The following is a 14,654-nucleotide window of genomic DNA, read 5'->3' on the forward strand; positions in this document are numbered from 1 at the left end:
CCTGATTTCTCAGAGATAACACCTTCAGACTCAATATTCAAATTTTCTGAGCTATCAGCAGTCCCTATGGAAGCCTCAGACTCAAGGGTTTCATCATCAGAGGCACGGGGTTCCAGTACAAGCATCTCAAATGTTAGCTCCTCCCTGTAAGATACAATCAAGAAATCCATTAGCATTTGATAAGAAGTGAAAGGAAGACAACAGGAAAAAAGACCTCCATGAAAGTCAGGAATTTAAGTAGCAAAAACAGCAATCTTTTTTTTCCTATTCCCTTCCAGAGTCCTGATAACCACCTGTATATAACAGTAACAGTGAAGGCTAAAGACAGCAAAGGCTGAGACCTAGAACAGAGCTAAAGGTAAGGTGGAGAAAGATGCTGAAACTATAAGATCTTTTGGTAAAATGAACTCTGAACTGGCACTCAGGAAATCGGGATTTTAAACTCACTCTAAACTCATTCATAATGCATTAGGAAAGTACTTTCCTCTCGCTGGACCTCAACTTTCTTATCCACAAAACAAAGAGATTAAACTAGAGTCCCTAGGATTCCTTCCAGCTTTTTTTTTTTTTTTAAAGATCTAATTGGGAGTTCCCATTGTGGCTCAGTAGTTTAAGGATCCGGCACGGCTGCAAGTTGCCGCATAGGTCGCAGATGCAGCTTGAACCCGTTATTGCCATGGCAGTGATATAGACCAGCAGCTGCAGCTCCAATTCAACTCCTAACTCTTAAGGAACTTTCATATGCTGTGGGTGTGGCCATTAAAAAAAAGATCTAATTGGCTTTAATCAGTGATTCATCTCTTAAAACTATTTTCCACAAAAATTTTACTGACTGGCTACAGACTACATCCTCTACCTTTACTACAAAGAGGTCTCTAGATCTCCTAGATGATGTAAAACACTGACTGACCTTATCTGTCCTTTGGAGCCTTTGCCATCTCCATGAAGAGTACTTTCTACTCCTCCTTGTCAATCACCCACCTACTTCTCAGTCATGTCCCCTCCTCTAAAGTTTTTGGTACTTGGCTTCTCATCTTACTTTCTCACTTCTGCCTGACCACCCTGATCTACTTCAATCCATTTTTTTCTTTGCAAAAGCTCACTTTAATACCCTAACAACAAAGTTCCTTTATGTCTGTAATACCTAACAACCTTCCCTCCTCTTATATAGGCAATTTTCTCCAGTGGGAAGCTTCTAGGGTTTAATACCCGTAAATATACCAGCTCTAAATCCAATCCTCCATTCTGTCCACAACTTCCTTGTCCTTCCATTCTAACTCCATTTTTTATCAAGTCTTGCCCCTTTCAGAGCCCTCTTAGCTTCTTCTCTACTCTACCTAGCTTAAAACTATTCATCTTTAATCTCTCCAATACCTAGCTTGAGATTCATGGACAATCTTTTCAAGGAAAGTTTCACCAGCAACCCATTGCTGCAATTACAACTGTCATAAGCAGAGTTCCTGTCACAGCTCAGTGGTTAATGAACCAGACTAGTATCCATGAGGACATGGGTTCAATCCCTGGACTTGCCCAGTGGGTTAAGGATACAGCACTGCCGTGAGCTGTGCTATAGTTCAAGATGTGGCTTAGATCCCAAGCTGCTGTGGCTGTAGTTGTGGTGTGGGCTAGCAGCTGAAGCTTCAATTCAACCCTTCAGCCTGGGAATCTCCATATGCCATGGGTGCTGCCCTAAAAAGACAAAAGACAAAAAAACGAAACAAAACAAAACAAAACTGTCATAAGCAATGTGCATTCACACCTCTTAGACAATGCTTACACCTTTTCCTTTCTCTGGAAAGACTTTCACCTTCCTGGCAAGTTCCTATTCCTCCTTCAATAGTTCCAATGCCATTTTCATCAAAGCTGAATTAGGTACTCTTTTCAGATCATTTTTATATCAAATAGCTAGCCCCTGGTACACTTTTGCTTTGTCAAGTTCAGCACAGCTGAACCCTAGCTGCTTTTTTAGCTCTTGCCTCGATTCTAGAAACAAGGCAAAAAGTACTTCAACAGACTAACCTCTCACAAATCAAGCTTTCATACCTGAGATTCCTGGAATCCTGGAACTCCGGAGCAAAAATCCCTTTAAAACTTAAGGTTCATCATTATCAACCAGAACTAGTACACAGTACCTTCAGGGAAAAGTACGGAATGTCCATATTATCCCAAAGATGCAGTGTTACCCACACTTGCTCCAGTGATGCTGGGGGTCACAGAGTGGCTTATTTGTCTCTCTCCTAAACTGCAACCAATTTCCCCACCCAGTATCCCAGCACCCACTAGAGTTGCTGCCTTACACTGATCATCCAGTTGCTGGCTCCATGACTATACTGATCGTCAGAAAATAAACATCCTCGTGGAGTAACGAATAATGACCATTCTTGAAAGGAACTTTGTCTTAGCATGGGAACCTTTATTCCTCCTTTTAAAGACAAATCTGTTCACTGAGGCTGGGCTCTGACCTCTTAGGAACCTTGGCTAAGACTGATACACCCTGTCCCAGTCAGCATCTCCAAAATTGTCACTGTAGCAGCTTCAGGTCTTTTAGCTCATGGACCATCCTCTCCTAAGGTGACAACTTTCACACTGTTACCTGAGTACAGGCAACATGTCTTTGTCATCTCCACATCCCTGTATCACCTAACACAGTGCCTGACTCATAAAGAAGAATAAAGAAAGGACAGAAGGAAGGAAATGAAAACAGATAATTGATTGCTCCTTTTCCTCCTGGAAACTCACTTCTCTTTCTGTAAGTTCTCGATCTGTTCGGTCAGTACTCTCTCCTCCTGCTGCATAGCTGCTTGCTGCTGTTCGGTGATGTCAGTCTCCATGGCAGCCTCATTAGTTAAGGTCTCTTCTGGGACATCAGACACTGAGGGCAACCGAACTACAACAGGAGAGGATGGACATGGATAGTTTCCTCGACGAAGACGCCCCTTTCCCTGCAAAGGAAAATAGATGATAAAAAGTAAACTGAGAGACTGCATCAGTTTTACTTAGCCCAATTAGGATAACAAGTGTAATATTTCCAACACACCTGGTGAATGGCAGGAATAAGTGGAAACATTCTGTGAGGCCTAAGATATTTGGTGAGTTACCATCCATCAAACACATTTAGGTTAAGTATTTTCTGCAAGAGCACTGGAGAATGGGTAGGTTGATGGGCAGGAGTGTAAGAACACATTGTGTATTGAAACGAGATTCTTCTTTAAATCTAAGCTGTACCCCAACCCCCAAGTAAATATGAACACATGGCTATTTAAATTAAAATAAATTTAATTAAAATTAAATAGAAGTAAACATTTAGTTCTGCATTCACACTAGCTGCATTTCAAGAGCTCAACAACCACAGGTGGCTAGTGCAGATATAGAATATTTCCATCATTGAAGAAAGTTCTGACGGACAACACTGCTCTAAAATCTCACTAGAAAGACTATAGAAACGGGTCCTAAAACTCACTTTCATTTTTTAAGTCATTTATAAACATTACAGGGTGTTAGTGAGAGATATTCTCTAAGAACAACTCAAGAAACTTCTTTCTTGATATCAGAGTTAAAAAAAACTCATTGTTTTACTCGGTTACCTCATATATGACTTTAGCTTCTGATAATGGCAGACTAGGTATTTCAAATAAATTTCCTGCTGAGAACAACTGGACCAAACATAAAAAGCCCAATGTATTCTTCAAGGTACTAGAAAAGCTAACAAGGTAGTCTAAGGAGAAGTTAGCCCAGCATTCAGGGCTAATTTAAATTTAAGAAGAGAGGGGTGAGAGTCTGAACACAGTTTTTGACAGGCTATAGTAGGAGTCAACAATCTACAGCCTCAGGGCCAAATCTGGCCTTGTGCCAGATTTTGTAAATAAAGCTTTACTGAAATACTTTCATGCTCATTAATTCACACATTATTTATGGTTCTTCTGCAGAATAATAGCAGCACTGCGAGTTGCAAGAGTGTATGGTCCACAAAGCCTCAAGTATTTACTTTCTGGTCCTTTACAGAACAACCCTTGGCTTAAAGAATAATAGTCCAGACTCAGGCAAGGGTGTGGGCTGCTGTCTGGGCACTATCCATGCCTGATGCTGGGATCCCTAGATATAAGGGTAAATTGAAATTACTATAGTCCTTGCAGACACTGCAGCCCAGCTTCAAGTCATTTGAATGATTCAGAAAACTCTAATATCTAAAACTAGATTAAAATAATCCCAGATTGCTAGTGCCCTAGAACATGGCAGAATAAAATGAAAATATTCTCTGGAGGAAAGCAATATCATCTCAAGTTTCAAAATATTTTTACAGATAATTTTTTAAAAATACTATGTCTCACACATAATCAAAGGTAACCAAGCACAAAAGGAGACAAGACGATGTAAATGAAAACCAGTAAAAACAACAGAAACCCTCAATGACGCCAGATACTGTGGCTATCAGAACAGACTTAAAATACCAGGATGAAAGAAACAGAAAGACATAGTTGAATTAAGGGACCAAAGTTAGGTCAGAAGGAAATATAAAGCATCGAGCCGAGTAATAAAATAGAACAAAAATTTTTCTGGAAAAATTCAGAAAAGAGGGTAAAAGACAGGACACAATAAAAAGATCTAGCATATGTAAAAAGACTACTAGGAGAGAAGAGAGATTCTGAAGAATAAATATTGAAGAGATAGTAGCAGAGCACTTTTCAAAACCAATTGAAGATATCAACCTACTGACAAAGAAAGCATTCAACTTCCAGGAAAGAGAAATAAGAGGTCCATACCTAGAGACAACTGCTAAAAATTAAATACAAGAGAAAATCTTAAAAGCAGTCAGAAAAAAAATTACCTGCACAAAAAAGCAATTATTAGAACCAAAGTTTACTTTTTAACTGAAATAGAAGCCGGAAAAAAATAAAAGGTATCCTCAAAAGATGAAAGGAAGAAGTAATTGCTAATCTAGAATTCTATACATAGCAAAAACAACTTTCAAGAATGAAGTTGAAATAAAGACATGTTTGGACATACTATGACAGGGAATCTGTCACCAGCAGATCTGCACTAAAGGAAGGGTTGACAGAAAGTGACCCAAGAAGAAAAGTCAGGGAAGGAAGAAATGAAATGCAATGAAAACAGTAAATTTGTCAGTCTAAATGCATTTGCATTAAACATGAGAATAATGCATTGAATTTAAAATATACAGATAATTAAAAACATAACAGCAATAGCACTACATCATATAACAGCTAATGCATATTAAAGTGCTTGCATTATCTGGAAAAAAGATAAAAGTACCAGTTAACAGACTTTGACAAATCATAGACTTATGTTGTAATCTTTAGGTAGCAGGATACAAGATTGACATACAGAAATTGGTTGCATTTCTTTCCAGTAACAATGAAATGTAAGAAAGGGGAGTTCCCATCGTGGCGCAGTGGTTAACGAATCCGACTAGGAACCATGAGGTTGCAGGTTCGATTCCTGCCCTTGCTCAGTGGGTCAAGGTTCTGGCGTTGCGGTGAGCTGTGGTGTAGGTCGCAGACGCGGCTCAGATCCTGCGTTGCTATGGCTCTGGCGTAGGCTGGCAGCTACAGCTCCGATTTGACCCCTAGCCCGGGAACCTCCATATGCCACAGGAGTGGCCCAAGAAATGGCAAAAAGATAAAAAAAAAAAAAAAAAAAAAAAAAAAAAGTAAGAAAGGGAATTAAAAAAAAAAAAAACCTTTTATTTATTTATTTATTTATTTATTTATCTTTTTGCCATTTCTAGGGCTGCTCCCACGGCATATGGAGGTTCCCAGGCTAGGGGTCCAATCGGAGCTGTAGCCACCAGCCTAAGCCAGAGCCACATCTGCGACCTATACCACAGCTCACAGCAACACCGGATCCTTAACCCACTGAGCAAGGGCAGGGATCAAACCTGCGACCTCATGGTTCCTAGTTGGATTCATTAACCACTGTGCCACGATGGGAACTCCCAAAATACCTTTTAAAGTTGCACCCTCAAAAATAAAATACTTAGGAATAAACCTGACTAAGGAGGTGAAAGATTTAAAAAGACTTATAGCTGAGAACTATAAAACATTAATAAAGGAAACTAAAATGACTTAAATAAATGGAAAGATAGCCCATGGTCTTGGATTGGAAGATTAATATTGTTAAAATGGTCATACTACCTAAAGCAATCCAAAGACCTAATGTGATTCCTATCAAATTACCCATGATATTTTTCTTTCACAGAACTAGAACAAATAATCTCAAAACCAAAAAAGACTCAGAACTGCCAAAGCAATCCTGAAGGAAAAGAACAAAGCAGGAGGCAAAATATACAAACTTCAGACAACATACAAAGCTATAGTAATCAAAACTGTGTGGTACTGGCACAAAAACTGAACAGAATAGAGAACCCAGAAATAAACCTACACACCTATGATCCATCAATCCTTTACAAAGGAGGCAAGATATACAATGGGATAAAGACAGTCTCTTCAGCAAGTGGTATTGGGAAAGTTGGACAGCTGCATGTAAATCAATGAAACAAGAACATATCCTCTCACCATACACAAAAATAAATTCAAAATGGCTTAAGACTTAAACACATGACATGACATCATAAAACTTCTAGAAGAGATCATAGGCAAAACATTCTCTGACACAAACTGTACCAATGTTTTCTTAGGTCAGTCTCTCAAGACAACAAATAAAAGAAAAATAAACAAATGGGACGTAATCAAACTTACAAATAATTAAACTTACATGAAATGAAATCATAAACAAAATAAAAAGATGACCTAGGGAATGGAAGAAAATAGTTGCAAATGATGTGACCAGTAAGAGCTTAACTTCCAAAATACACAAACAGCTCGTACAATTCAGCAATACCAAAAACAACGTGATCAAAAAATGGGCCGAAGATCTAAAGAAACAGTTCTCCAAAGAAGAAATACAAGAGCCCAATAGTTACAAGAAAAAGTGCTCAACATCACTAATTATTAGAGAAATGCAAATCAAAGCTACAATAAGGTACCACATCATGCCAGTCAGAATGGCCATCATTAAAAAGTCTATAAATAACTAATTCTGGAGAGGATGCAGAGGAAAGGGAACCCTCTTACAGTGTTAATGGGAATGTTGGTGGGTAAAATCACTATGGAAAATAGTATGGAGGTTCCTCAGAAAACTAAAGACAGAGCCACCATATGATCCAGCAATTCCACTCCTGGGCATATATCCAGACAAAACTAAAATTCAAAAAAATACATGCACCTCTATGTTCACATCAGCACTATTCACAACAGCCAAGACATATCCATGGACAGATGAACAGAAAAAGAAGATGTGGTACAAATACACAATGGAATATCACTCAGCCACAAAGAAGAACAAAAATGCCATTCACAGACACATAGATACAACTAGAGATTATCATACTAAGTGAAGTAAGTCAGAAAGAGAAGGGCAAATACCATATGATGTCACTTATATGTGGAACCTGAAATATGACACAGATGAACCTATCCATGAAACAAAAAAAGGCTCATGGACAAGGAGAACACACTTGTGGTTGCCAAGCAGGAAGGGTTGGGGGACAAATGGAATGGGAGGCTGGGGTTAGCAGATCTAAGCTATTATAAATGGAGGGGATAAACAACAAGGCCCTACTCTATGGCTGAGAACTATATTCAATGTCCTATGGACATAATGGAAAAGAATATAAAAAGGAAAAATAGTGTGTGTGTCTGTGTGTGTATATAACATATAGTATATATGTACAACTGCATCACTTTGCTGTACAGCAAAAATTAACACAACATTGTAAATCAACTATATTTTAATTTTTAAAAATCTAAAAAAAGAGTAGAAGAGCATAAAATTTCAAAACTAATAAAGAAAAAAATGAAATAAAAAGTCATCAAAAAAGGCAAGAAAGAAAAGAAAAAAACATATGAGATAGGAATAATTAAAAGCACATAATAAAAAAGTTCCCAGGTCCAGGAATAACTCCCATTTAAACAGCTGTGATCATGACTCCCTCCACCAGAGGGGCTGAGCTTGACTGCCTTGAGCCAGCCAAGCACAGTAGTGTGTGTTTTCTTCAGCATTATTATGCAAAAACCCACTGGTTAGGGTGATTCATTTAAAGATAGGAAATGAAATTGCTTCTCAGTGACAGGAATGACCCAAGCCTGCTTCCTAGTTTGATTTTTTTTTTTTTTTAACTGATGGATGGTGCAGCACGTCTACATGGTTGTTTGTTGCTAAACTTTATATAATGTGTGGTTTTGATTCAGCTTGAAAAATAATCTCACTACATGTAGCAGTACATTTTATGTAATGTTAGTATTCTTGCTTTGAATCCTTGATATTGCAATGGAATTCCAACTTTATTAAATGTGTTTGATATGCTAGTTATTGTGTACGATTTAAACTTTTTTTGCTTTCTCTCTTTTCTGGTTGTGTGTGCTTCCTTTCACAACAACCCTCTAGAAAAAGTTTCTGAGAATTACTGAGCTTTGTTTGTAATGCAGATGTACTTAGGGAGTATGTAAAATAATCATTTTAACAAAGGAAATAGATATTTAAAATTTAATACTAACTATGGGAAAAGGGTCCATTGTGTAAAACATAGTTTATCTTTGGATTCAATGTTTGTCTTTAGTTTTATAAAGTAGCTTGTATTTTCAGTATTTTCGACATAATATGGTAAAATGTAGAGCAATTGTAATGCATCAATAAAATGAATAAATTTTCTGAAATAAATAAATAAATAAAAGAGTTCCCATTGTGGTTCAGAGGGTTAAGAACCCAAGACAGTGTCTGTGAGGATGTAGGTTGGATCCCTGGCCTTGCTCAGTGGGTTAAGGACCTGGCATTGCCACAAGTTGTGGCATAGGTTACAGATGCGGCTTGGATCGGGCATTGTGACTGTGGAGTAGTCCAGCAGCTGAAGCTCCAATTCAACCCCTACACTGGGAACTTCCATTTGTCACAGGTGTGGTCTTAGGAAAAAAAAAAAAAAAAAAAAAGCACATAATAAAATAGTGGATATAAATCCAAATACATCAGTGATTACATTAAATTAGGTAGATTTTATGCATAGTTAAAATCTGAAGACTATAAGACTGTATTAAAAAAGAAAACCAACTATATTAAGTTTACAAGGGATGCATATAAATCATTCAGAATTCAGAAGGCTGAAAGTAAAAAGAATGGAATGAAAGATGTACCACGTACCATGTCTAATAAAAGAAAATTGGTGTAGCTATTTTAATTCTAGACAAAGAAAGTTGAAGGTAAGAACAGTTACTGTGATAAAGAGAAATATTTCATAAAGATAAAAGTTCAAATTTTGAAGAAGATACATTTTCAAACCTACGAATTGGCTTCAGAAAATTTTAAGTAAAATAGTGACAGAAATACTCAAGGAAATAGACAAAGCTATAATCAGCACAAAAAGCAAGTGTAACACACAAATCAGTAAAGTAATAGAACTGAACAACTTAATAAACATAAGTGATCTAATAGACATACACAGAATTCACTATCTAATAACTACAGAATACTCATTATTTTAAAGCACATATGGTGAGATAAAGAGTATCTCTGACCTTTAGAGTAATTTAAAATAAGCTTTCTGGAGTTCCTGCTGTGGCTCAGTGGTAACGAACCCAACCAGTATCAGTGAGGATGAAGGTTCAATCCCTGGTTTCGCTCAATGGGTTAAGGACCTGGTGTTGCTGTGGGTGTGGCATAAACTGGCAGATGCAGCTCCAATTCGACCCCTAGCCTGGGAACTTCCATATCCTGCAGGTGTGGTCCTAAAAAGACAATAAATAAATAAATATAAAATAAGTTTTCTGATGGTGCAATTACAGAGAAAACCAAAAATCCCTATATATGCAGAATTTAAGAAAAGACTTCTACAACACTCACAGCCAAAGAATAAATCACAATGGAAATATAAAAATTTTTGAACTAAAGAACAGTATCAAAATCTGTAGGATACAGTTTAACTCTGCCTATCTTAGAGACTTATATGCATATATTAGAAAAGAAGAAAGGTTAACAATTAAAGAGATAAATTAATTTCATCAGAAAACTGGATGAAAATCAACAAAATAAACCTAGGGAGAAAAAAGGAAATAAAGAGTAAATAAACATTAGAAAAAAAGAGGACCAAAGCCAAAGCGTAGCTCTTTGAAAAGACTATTAAGAAAAATTTTAAACCCTGGCAAAATTGATGGAGAAAAAAAGAAAGAATTCGCAAAAAACTAAAGGCAAGATTTGAAAAAAGGGGACATCACTAAAAACCTTGTAGACGTGAAAAAAGATAAGAGGCTACTATGAACAACTTTATGTCAATAAACTTGAAATTTTATACAAAGTGGAGAAATTTCTACAAAAATCCAAGTAATTAATATTGCTAAAGTTTAAAATGTGAATAATCTTATAAATTGAATCCATAAATAATACTTTTACAGAGAGAAAACTTGAGGCCTAGATGATTTCACTAGCAAAGAAGAAATAACGAACAAATTTTTCCACAGAATTAGAAATAAGGACTACTTCTCAACTCATTTTTAGAGTCCAGCATAACCTTGATATCAAAACATAACAAAGACATTAAAAGGAAAATCTATTATAGGACAATTTCACTCAGAAACACAAGTGGAACAATTCTAAACAACATACTATAAACCAAACCAAGCAACAATATAAGAAGACTATTACCTCATGACTTGGTTAGATTTACTGTATTAGTTTAATGATAATTTACCATTAGAAATTCATTCAGTGTAATACGTCATGAATATGAAATTAAAAAGTCTCATGTACACCTAAGTAGATGAAGTAAAGGCATTTCAATGAGAGAAAAAGAATGTATTCATATGTATATAACATAACTGGGTCACTTTGCTGTACAGCAAAAATTGACATAACATTGTAAATAAGCTATAATAAAAATAAATTTTAAAAAATCAGTATTAAATCAATATTAAATATTAACTCTTGGAAAACCAGGAAGAGAAGGGAACATATTTAATCTCATAAATTATCTATAAAATTTCTACAGCAAACATCATACTTAGTGGTAAAAGGTTGAAAGTTTTCCCTTTGAGACTAGGAACATGCCAAAAATGCTCCCTATCACACCTCCTTTCAACACAGTATTAAAGTTTCTAGCTAGCATAAGAAAAAGAAATAAAAGGCATAAGGATTATGAAAGAACAAATGATGTAAGTCAACTATACTCCAAAAAATTGGTTTAAATAAAATAAAAAAGAAAGAACAAATGAAACAATCATTATTCATGAATAATAGAACTGTAGAAGTAGGGAATCCAAAGGAATGCACAGAAAAATTATTAAAATAAGTGAGTCTAGCAAGATTGCTGGGTACAAGGTAAAAAATACCAAAAACAACTGTATTTTTATTTAAGGAGCAACAAACAGGATACAAAAAATTTTAAATAACATTTATAATTGTATTAAAATTACTAAAATCCTAGTCATAATTCAGGTATTCAAAAGAAGTGTAAGATATTTAGACACAAAACTATAAAACAATTTTGAGAAGAATTAATGTTCTACATGAATGGATATATCATGTTCATGGATGGGAACAATCAATATTTTGAAAATATCAATTCTTCCTTAAGTGATCTCTAAAACTCAATGCAATCTCAATAAAAATCCCAAGACAACTTTTGTGAAGCTGATTCTGTAGTTTAAATAGCAATATACAGTGCCAAGAATAGTCAAAACACTACTGAAGAAGGAGGTAGAATGACTTGTTCCAGCAGGTATTTTTAGAAAGCTATAGTAATTAAAGCAGTGGTCTTGGTACAAAGACAGCCAAAATAGCCTAGAAACAAATCTAATAATATTGACTTGATTTATAACAAAAAGGGAACTTTAGGGCAGTATGCAAAGGATGCTTTTAAAAATAAACACTGCTAAAAAAAATGGATATCCACGTGGAAACATAAAGATCACTCCCTATATTATACCACATACAAAAATTGTTTCCAGGTGTATTTATACCTAAATATGAAAGGCAAAACAGTAAAGCTTTTGGAAGATAATAAAGATCATCTTCATAACTTCAGGTAGTAAAAATTTTCTTAAATATACCCCTGAAGCACCAGTCTAACAGAAAAGACTGGTAAAATACACTACATTAAAATTAAGAACCTTCTGTTCATCAAAAGACACCTTTAAGAGTGGAATAAGAAATGTGCAACAGAAGTAACCAATAAAGGGCTTGTATCCAGAATCCATACTGAACTCCTACAGATCAGGAAAAGACACACAACCCAATTAGAAAAATGGGCAAGAGTTTAGAACAGGTCTTCCACAAAAGAAGATATCCAAACTGCCAAAATACTTATACTTATGAAAAGGTACCTAAGCACATTAGAGTCACAACACAGAAATACAAATTAAAACCCCAATGACACACCCCTTAAAATGTCTAAAATTAAGGAATCTGGCAATATAAGTGCTGAGGGGGAAGTGGAGCAATTGGGAACTGTCATACACTGCTAGTACGATACAACCATTTTGTACTCAGATTGAAGATACATATATCCTGTGACCCTGTAATTCCACCCCTATAAAACCCTCACAAAAATACATCCATGTGTCTATCAAAACTAAATGTATCAGAATGTTCACAGCAGCATTATTCATAAACCCCCCAAATACAAGCCAAATGTCCATCAATACTAGAATGGATAAACTGTAGTACACACATACAATGGAATACTATACAGTAACAAGTATGAGCTACAACTAAACACCACAATATGGATAAGTCTTACACCCATAAAGTTGAGTTGAAACAAGTCAGATATAAACTAATATATGATTCCATTTATATAAAGCTCAAAAACAGGCAAAACAAAACTATAGTGCTTAGGGATACATACTTTAGTGGGAAACAAAACAAAGAAAACAGATTAACAGAAAACTCTGGTTATTGCTGACCTTTAGGGGAGAGAAAGGACTGTGATTAGAAAGAGAGGAGAGCTTCTAGGGGTGAGGGCAATGTTGTATTTCTTGAACTGAGTGTGGTATGTAGATGTTCACCTTATAATTCATTAATATGTATATGTATGTTTCTGTGCTTTCTATATATGTTATATTTCTCAATAATATTTTAAGAGCTTCTCTTCAAAGTTAGCTATTTATGCAAACATACGACTATCTTTTGAATAGCACGGGACAATAAACTTAACAGATTTCTGTGTTGGTTTGCGGAAGAAGAAAGGAAGATATGCTATTTCAGAAACAGAAACTGCTGAGCTAGCCCCAGTGATAAGGTCAAAGCTGAGGTGGTTCTAAGGGCATTCTGGCTGACTCCTCTATCTATATTCATGCCCTCTAATAAAACATACAATGGGATAAGTATCAGAAGGATTACAAGATTGCTATTCTACTTTCAGTTCTGAGATCAAGAAGTAAAGAATCTATTAAGAAAAGGGCATTCAAAAGAGAAGATCAGGAGGAGTTCCTGTGGCTCAGCGGAAATGAATCTGACTAGTATCCATGAGGCTGCAGGTTCCATCCCTGGCCTCACTCAGTGGGATAAGGATCCAGCATTGCCGTGAGCTGTGGTGTAGGTCACGGACGAGGCTCGGATCTGGCATTGCTGTGGCTGTGGTGTAGGCCAGCACCTGTAGCTCCAATTTGACCCCTACCCTGGGAAACTCCATATGCTGCGAGTGGGGCCTTAAAAAGACAAAAACAAACAAAAAAACAGAAGTCAGACTGAAAATTTAACAAAGGATGGACTCTAGGTAAGACAGCATTGCGGAATGGAGGCAGAGAACAGGGTTTGGAGTTAGTATCAACAGTGTCAAAGGCCATTTTGACAGGTCAGAATCACATGATAAATTTCAAGACATCTTCTTACTACATATGATTTTGACTATTTTAATGAAGACAAATGAATAACTAAAACAATGTGATATAAAAGCCTCAGGGAACTGGAAAAATCTGAGCTTAATCCTAGTATTTACTTCCTAGTATTCAATAAAAAGAGCTGCCTTTGTTTAGCATTCATACCATCACCTGGCCACCTAGTTCTTTAGCTAAGAACTGCTTAACAGAACTGAAGAAAATCAAGCAAGCTCTACTGGTATGATCTCTTTTAAGATAGCATTAAACAAAGATTAGGGAAAAGTTGAAATCCCTACAGCCCAGAGTTCTCTTATAGGGTCAGAGAAAGTAAGTATTAAGGTTTGTAACAGAGTTCTCTTGTGGAGCAGCAGGTTAGGGATCTGGCATTGTCACTGCAGCTGGTTGGGTCATTGCTGTGGCAGGGGTTCAATCCCTGGTCCCAGAACTTCCACATGCCACAGGTATGGACAAAAATAAATAAATAAATAATTTATTTATTTAAAATTAAAAACAGCAATTTAAAAAATTCTCCTGGATTGTACAAGAAGTGCAATACAGGGCTCACCAACTCGATAGGTTATTTTAATCATACTTTGCTTCAGTTTCTCTGTTATCTTAAGGGGAGTGTTTTTAGTTTCTTGTTTAGCCACTTCAGTCTGTTTTCCTTTTGCTCCCTCTTTTCCTTTTGTTCCTATTTTTCCCTAAAGATTTATCCTTTTCTGCCTCCTTTTATGTACTGATTTCAACTTTTGTAGAAAAGGTTTAACTGATAAC

The 14,654-nt window shown here is 36.2% G+C and overlaps 2 protein-coding genes and 1 long non-coding RNA gene across 52 annotated transcripts in view; all 3 read right to left on the minus strand.

Moving 5' to 3' along the window:
* Positions 1–14,654, minus strand: part of LOC146406890 (uncharacterized) — a 994,549-nt gene that overhangs the window by 569,455 nt on the left and 410,440 nt on the right. The window lies entirely within an intron of this gene.
* Positions 1–14,654, minus strand: part of LOC100627175 (GRAM domain containing 2-like) — a 464,606-nt gene that overhangs the window by 168,308 nt on the left and 281,644 nt on the right. The gene's annotated exons all lie outside the window — the stretch shown is intronic.
* Positions 1–14,654, minus strand: part of MYO9A (myosin IXA) — a 226,668-nt gene that overhangs the window by 5,430 nt on the left and 206,584 nt on the right. For all 50 annotated transcript variants that reach the window (XM_084979663.1, XM_084979645.1, XM_084979706.1 and 47 more), the window contains 2 exons: positions 2,740–2,942; positions 2–144 (listed from right to left, as the gene is read on the minus strand). In XM_084979663.1, the coding sequence (XP_084835789.1) occupies positions 2–144; positions 2,740–2,942 (346 nt within the window). The remainder of the gene's footprint in view (position 1; positions 145–2,739; positions 2,943–14,654) is intronic.

Source organism: Sus scrofa, chromosome 1 (genome assembly GCF_054392235.1).
Source record: "Sus scrofa isolate SSC_HxYL_T2T_F1_AM1 chromosome 1, Sscrofa_HxYL_maternal_Yorkshire_Landrace_v2.0, whole genome shotgun sequence".
NCBI lineage: Eukaryota > Metazoa > Chordata > Mammalia > Artiodactyla > Suidae > Sus > Sus scrofa.